The following is a 7,500-nucleotide window of genomic DNA, read 5'->3' on the forward strand; positions in this document are numbered from 1 at the left end:
CTGTTCAGGGTTATGAGGATGACAATCAGATGAAGGCAGTCCCTCCAGGGACTTGCACTATTTGTGGAAACAACAAATGTCAGCGTCATAGGCAAGTCATTGAAGATGCTGTTTGGTTGATTTAAGGTTTCTGAACAATATTATTTGCACTGAAACCATGGTCTAAACTGAAAAGTGAAACACTGTAATGTTCTCTTTTGTCAGACCTGAAATCTCAAGATCCAAGCTAAAGGTAGGCTTCAAGAGATCATTTAGGGACCTCATTATCAATATTAAACACCTTTGTCTGTATTTCAATATTATTGCAAGTTTATCCAGCCACTTTTCCAGTTGGTCTTCTATTGTTCAAAGAGCACACATGCCTTGTTCTTAAAGACTGCCACAAAGAACAATCTTCCTCATGTTTTATTTATTTTTTATTTTTAGATCTTGTTATCTTTCCAATTTTTCCTTTTCTTTCTCAACTACCCTTTAAATTACTTCCCTTGAAACTGTGATGTTAAGTATCATAATCATTGCCTCTCTACTTTCTCAACAACAATAGTTAATAATAATAACGATAATAATAATAATAATAATAATAATTATTATTATTATTATTATTATTATTATTATTATTATTATTATTATTATTATTGTCATCATGATCATCAGTATAAGGCATCTACTTGTATTGACTTGATCAATGTTATCATTATTGATGAAGACTTGAAATCCTTTATAGCCATGGGAAGATATCCTTATCCCAGAATCAGTAGATGCAGCGTTACAAGAGGTATGAAATTGACTCACCACAACCAGTTGAAATTAAAAGGCTGTAATTGCAGGATGAAGAATCTGTTTTGATAGTTTTTTTAGTGAAACATGACAACAGTTTTTGCATGTACAGAACTTGGGTTCATTTTTAAACCAATCCTGACTTGAAAGCAATAATGCACTTTTGTGCATTTTGGGCAGGATAATATTACATTGCATATCATTGCCCCAAGTTGCAACAAGAAGGTTGTGCTTTTTGCAGTTCTCTTAGCTGGTCAGAGTGATTCCAGTCAGTGCGTGAAGGGGCAGTATTCAATGAATCCTGTTTCTGATTTATTCCAGGAATGAGCAAAATAATAATTATTATTATTCTCATCTGGCCCTCTTGTACAGTGTAGTAGTGTACTGTATCATTGCATTAATTATGAGGCCTGGATTACATGTACATCATTTGTTACTGTAGATCATGTTTTTTGATAAACTATTAACAAAGATAATTATGTTTAAAATGTTTCGATGAAGCCTTTTTCTTTCATTTCATAACTAAATCTTACTGAACTGTTTGTTTGTTTGTTAATTACATGTAAGTAATGATTAATTTGTGCTGTTTCAGTTTCTTGGCCTTCTTCTTCAAAATAATATCTACAGCTGGTACAGGTTGGCCATCATTGATCTTTATCATGATTTTGATCAACAGACTCCACATGTCAAAAAATTAATCACTTTTTTTGCTTTAACGTCTTGTAGAGAACTAAGCTGTAGTGAAACATGTGTTGATGAACTTAGAACAAGCCTCAGATATATGGCAGCTGTGCTGCTAAAAAGAATACGTAAGGTACTATTATAATTTTACTGCACTACATCTATTAAACATGAATTTATCACCAGTATTAATTTTTGTATTTTGTGTGTTATTCTTGGAGGGTGTAAACTGCAGGTGTCAGATTGCAGGTCATTGTTTCACCATAGCTGAAACAACCCAAATCTTTACTACATGTAATTCTAACATTAGGCCTAAACACCATTAAATTTTGTGCATTGTACATTGTAGGCAGTCGGTGGACAATGTCCATGACTTAGCGTACTTGCGACCAACATTCCCTTTCATGACTTAAAAGTCCAATTCTAGAACGGTGGACATGGCCCCATCTACCACCGATATACATGTAGTCAGATGCTGCTGATGCTTATTTCTTCACTGCTGCTTTTCTCTTTGCTCTTCTTTCATTGGCTTCAGCTTTCAGCCTTGTCTCTCCTACCTGGAGTGCCCAACTGCACACAGACCTCCATTTGACACGATCTGCAGCATGTGTCTCCCAGTTGCCTGTTGGCAGACCGATGGCAAGCATGTCTCTCTTACAGACATCCTTGAAGCGCAGCTTCATAAAGAGGGCTGCCAACAGGCCTTGACCCAGATTCCAGCTCACCGTACAGCAGGTCCTTGGGGATTCGCCCGTCTTCCATTTGGTGCACATGGCCTAGCCACCTCAGTCTGCGCTGTCTGAGGAGGGTGAACATTGAGGGGATATCGGCTCTTTCAAGTACCTCATTGTTTGAGACCTTATCCATCCACGAGATGGAAAGGATGCGACGAAGACATCTCATATGGAAGGTGTTCAAGCGCTTCTCCTGCCCAGCATAGGTTGTCCAAGACCCACTGCCATAAAATAAGGTGCTCATGGTGCAGGCACGATAGACAACAATTCTAGTTTGGATAGTTAGTTTCATGTTCTCCCACACTAGAGCAGAAAGCTTTGCCATGTAGGTTGCAGCCTTACCAATTCTCTTTCCAAGCTCCATATCAAGACAGGTGTCATTGGAGGTGGTAGAGCAGAGGTAAGTAAACTGTGGCATGACTTCCAAGGTGTAGTCTTTGATGGTTTGGGCGTTCTTGGCTTCATTGCCTTGGCACATGACTTTTGTCTTCTTTAGGCTAATGGTAAGTCTGAAGGCCTCACATACACTAGAGAACTGGTTGAGAAGGCTCTAGAGCTTTTCTGCACTGTGAGCAACAAGGGCAGCATCATCAGCGAAAAGGAAGTCTCGTAGGATTACTTTGCGAACTTTGGTCTTTGCTCGGAGGCATGCAGGGTTGAAAAGTTTCCCACCAGAACGAGTCCGTAGCAGGATGCCTTCTTCAGTGGACTTGAATGCATGTTTCAGGAGAACAGAAAAGAAGATGTTGAAGACACAGCCTCGTTTCACGCTGCTGTTTTTGTCGAATGCGACAGACATGCTTCGGTCATATAAACACCATGCTTTAGATAATGCTTCAGCCTAAGGTTAGCATTTTTGTAAAGGCGTGGGTTATTAAGAATCAGTTATGGTAAAACAATGACCTGCAACCTTCACTTTACACCCTCCGTGTTATTCTTTCTAAGTGGATTGGCAGGCTAACAAACATGCCTAATGGCCTGTGTGTGAGTTGACGTCCCCACCCTCACGAGTCCTGAGCAGGTGGAGCTCGGCAAGCCTAACAAAAATTTTTGGCAATCCACTTATAACCATGGGACCTTCACTAGAAACGTGCAAGGCCTTCTTGGTGAGCCTGCAGTTTAACGAATGGGGTTAGGTGATGAGGACTGCTAATCCTCCACCTCACTAAAAGCTTCCATCCACTCAGGCTCATGTTACATGTCTCTGATCTCTTTTAAGATTGATATTCCAACTTTGGTCATAGATGCTCTTGGAAAAGAAGGCCTAAAGCATTTAGAGACATACCTTACAGCTAAAGATAAAGGTTTGTTAATTCATCACTATTATTAAAATAAAACAGCAGTTATTTTTAACATGTCATTGTTGTAACAATGATAAGATAACCTTAACCCATTATTAATGGTAACCCTAGGCCTAAAAACTATTATTTTGGCCTGAGGTTACATTAGAAAAGGGTGTGGTTGTTTTAGTGATGTTAGGACAAATTATGACCTGTAAACCTGACCTGTGACCTGTGACCTGTAAAAAAATACCTGCCTTAAATAAAAGATTAGTTCAAAGAGAAGAAAATTAATAGTGACAAAAACCTCACTCCTGCAGTAAAGGTAAAAATGCAAAATGGGCCCTCTTTTATTGCCTCCAAGGAAAGTGTGGATAATATAATAACACATCGGCCGGACCCAGTGTGGATAATATAAAAGTAAATAAACTAATCATAAATAAATACAAGGAAATTTTAAGATACGATTTAAATTTACCTGGAGAGTCAATCTGTCATATAAAGGGCAACCTGCTTTTTTTTGTCTTGTCCAGGTGCACTGTCTCGTTTGACCAGCACTCAGACTGTCATTCTTGAAGAGTTTAGTCCTAAAATGCACTGTGCATTGCAGAATCGTGCTATGGAGCTTCAGTATTTGAGGAAACTGTCAGAGTCTATCATTCCTTTCCTATTGCCACCTCATTCCTTACAGTGCAGGCAAGTTGGGCATTACGTATGGGTTATTGACCAAGCGTGAGGTCAAGATGACTGGATATTGGCCAAGTTCTATTTTTGCGTGTTTATGGACCGAGACGAAGTCGAGGTCCATAAACACGCAAAAAAAGAACGAGGCCAATATCCAGTCATCTTGACCGAACAATCTTGGTCAATAAAGGATTTATTATATGACTTAAAACACTAAAAAATGATCTTTGATCTTGCGGGACCAAGCGAGAAATCCCGAGCGGGCAGTATCGCTCCATCTTGCCCGCTCGGGTAGCCAATCAGAGCGCGCGATTTGGTTCATCTTGCCCGCTCACGGAGCTAGTCATATAATAAAATAAGTTACAGAGGACATTTTCTGCTAAAAAAAATTGCATTGTTCTGTGGCCCTTTCAAAATAAGCTATATGAAGACACCTTCAACGAATGAAAGGCAACTGAATTGAAAAAAAATGCCCATCACTATTAAAGGGTTCCTTCTCCAGGTACTGGAGCACAGATTGCCCATAATAAACTAACCCCTACAGTAGCTGGTACAATTTGTTAAATTTCAGGAGTCTTCTATCATTATTGCGAGAACTGCTGGCCAGTGCAGTATTCCTTCCTGCAACTGACAAGCTTTCAGATCCTGTAAGTACGACTTGAAACCAATTTATAGATACTACGTATTCCAAGTTAATCATGATGTTGAGAGGTTGATAATAATAATAATACCAACTTTACGAGGGTATCTGCCCGGATGTTTTTAATCTAGAGTAGATTTTGATGAGGGAGGAAAACCGGAGTACCCGGAGAAAAACCCTCGGAGTCAGATTGAGATCGACTGAAACTCAGCCAACATACGACCTCGAGGCCAGTGTTGAACCAGGGTCAAAGAGGTGGGAGGCACGGTTGATAACCGCTAAGCCCCCCTGACTCCCCTTGATTACTGATATCTCGCCTGATATATCGAAATTTCAAATTTTCAAATTACTCGCGTTGCGAACTCAGACTGATCAATTTGGCGTATCATATTCTACAATGGTGACGGGTCATGTCTCCCGAAATTCAACTCTCCCGTTTACGGTGACGTCGTTCGAACCTCACATCATCGAATTTCGGGCGACGCTGTTCTTGCTTCAGATTCGGTCGCGATTTCTAAGAGAAGTCAACTTCTCGCTAACCTAGTTTTCTGGGTCCGGCCGATTTGTTACAACACCTCGTTTTTCACGTCAATTTGCAGCCCATGTGCTGCCCATGTCCTAGCGAATTTGGAGCCCCCTTTACAAAGCCGCTACCGGATTTTGACTCCCCGGTACATATCCGCTAGCAGATTTGAACCCTCGGGGGACTAAATCCGCTAGCAGATTTACTCCTTCGCAGATTTGGACCCCTCCCCCCCCCCCCCATTACAGCTTACTTAACTGTTTATCGAGGCAGAGTTATATTTTGGATTGGGGAAACTTGACTGATACCTTACAGCATAAATCTTTGAGAGAAAGACTTAGATCAGTTAATCCCTCAGTAAAGATTGTTTAACAGCATTCGCGGAGGTATTTCGTAAAGTAGATGCGAATTTTAACTCCTTTGTGACAGAAACTTAAATCACGCTCTAGGAACTCATTGAATTGTCGTGTTAATTTTCTAATAAGGAGAAAAAGCAAAGTTAGACTTAAGCTTCAGTTAAAGTTGTTTAAAGCAGGCGCTGTGGCCTTTTCGTAAAGCGTTGTTTCTTTCATAGTTCTTTTTCTTCCATTTGATCGTTTGAATGGCCGGCGCTTTCACAAAGGATGTGCCACTTTTTGAAGTAATACCACTTGGATGGAAAACGATTGTTAGAAGTTTACTTGACTACAAGGCTTCAGAAGATTTTTCCTTTTTTTATAACCAAACTTTTCCAGTCATGAATTCTCGTATTAATTTTCCATAAGGATAAAAAGCGAAATTGACTTTAGTTTCAGTGAAAGTTTTTTTACAACTAAAAACAATTTACAAAGGAATTTTATCACCTTAATCGAAAGAACGCTTATTTTCAGTTGGGGTCCAAATCCGCGAAAGGGGGTCCAGCTAGCGGATCTGGGGCCCGTTTCTCGAAACTTTACGGGCCATTTTCGGGTGTCATAATTCCCTTTGTATTTCAAGAACGGAGAGGATTTAAGTCGTCAAACTTCACAGACGTGTTTCTTTTAGTTAGCTTGAAAACATGTTAAAAAATCGGCTTTCCATAACAAGCGGTTAGCTATTTCACAAATGACTTTTCGGGCCGGAAAGGTTTTCGGGACTTTCGGGACTTTTCTGTGAAGTTTGACGACTTAAATCCTCTCCGTTCTTGAAATACAAAGGGAATTGTGACACCCGAAAATGGCCCGTAAAGTTTAGGGACTTTCGAGAAACGGGCCCTGAACCGAGGGGTCCAAATCCGGGACCGGGGCTCAATTAATCCGCTGTGACACCCCTTGAGGAGGCATTGCGGCCCAGTGGTTAGGACGCTTGCCTTGAGGTCCGGGGATCCCGGGTTCAACGCCCGCTCTGACCACTCTTTGAATGTGATCCTGGTAGTCCCTGGTTCAACTTCTTCCGGCTGCATTTGCAAAATAATTAATAGCCAACTGGTTTGTCTCCGGCCAGTTGGGATTCGTAACAGTTGTTGTTGAATGTATGTATTATGTTGTGCCCTGGTCCCTTTCATACATGCAAATATAGAGACCATAAAGTTAAACTTTTCAAAACGACGGTCACTTTTCAGTGGCACCAATTAGGTTAGAACGACAGTTGGTGGACCGTTAAAAACAGGAACTGACCAAGTGGATAGAAATCGGTCATTCATATCGCTGGATATGACCCATTAAACTGTTCCGTCGAAGGTGACAAAGAGAAAGGTGAAAAACGAAACTTGACGAAGGTGAAAAACGAAACCTTTGATTGGAAGTTGAACTGCATAAAAACAAAAGCGTAGGTTGGAAGTTTATCTTCAAAGTTCGCTTGTGTATGAAAAGCATAATAAACTGAAATGGAAAGAGCGCTGACCGTAACTTGAGTGCAGACTCCAAACTCGATTAGAAAATGTAAAAAGGATGTATTTTTTTCCAGAAAAGAGTTGTAGGGTAATTTCAATGTCTGTTTTCCTCCCCTAGGATTTTGTGAACAGTCTTCTACTTCTCTTCTTAGACAAAGAACCAGTAAGTACATATGACCCAGAAGCACATGACCGCTTGTGATAGACCCTAAAATGTCAAGACGATCAAATATTCACTTTTCTTTTTTCTTCAAATAATGAACGTTTGTTTGCTTAACACCCGAATGGAAAATGTTGAGCTTTAATTTCAATCCAAAGGCTTTCATTTCGAA

At 40.2% G+C, this 7,500-nt stretch overlaps 1 protein-coding gene across 1 annotated transcript in view; it reads left to right on the forward strand.

The window, feature by feature from the left end:
• The window catches only part of LOC137970657 (sorting nexin-14-like), a 41,937-nt gene that overhangs the window by 12,873 nt on the left and 21,564 nt on the right, over positions 1 to 7,500 (forward strand). The window contains exons 4-12 of the mRNA XM_068817180.1: positions 9 to 91; positions 205 to 232; positions 725 to 775; positions 1,370 to 1,413; positions 1,504 to 1,591; positions 3,412 to 3,496; positions 4,006 to 4,168; positions 4,728 to 4,803; positions 7,287 to 7,331. Of these exons, the coding sequence (XP_068673281.1) occupies positions 9 to 91; positions 205 to 232; positions 725 to 775; positions 1,370 to 1,413; positions 1,504 to 1,591; positions 3,412 to 3,496; positions 4,006 to 4,168; positions 4,728 to 4,803; positions 7,287 to 7,331 (663 nt within the window). The remainder of the gene's footprint in view (positions 1 to 8; positions 92 to 204; positions 233 to 724; positions 776 to 1,369; positions 1,414 to 1,503; positions 1,592 to 3,411; positions 3,497 to 4,005; positions 4,169 to 4,727; positions 4,804 to 7,286; positions 7,332 to 7,500) is intronic.

This window comes from Montipora foliosa, chromosome 9 (genome assembly GCF_036669935.1).
Source record: "Montipora foliosa isolate CH-2021 chromosome 9, ASM3666993v2, whole genome shotgun sequence".
Lineage (NCBI taxonomy): Eukaryota > Metazoa > Cnidaria > Anthozoa > Scleractinia > Acroporidae > Montipora > Montipora foliosa.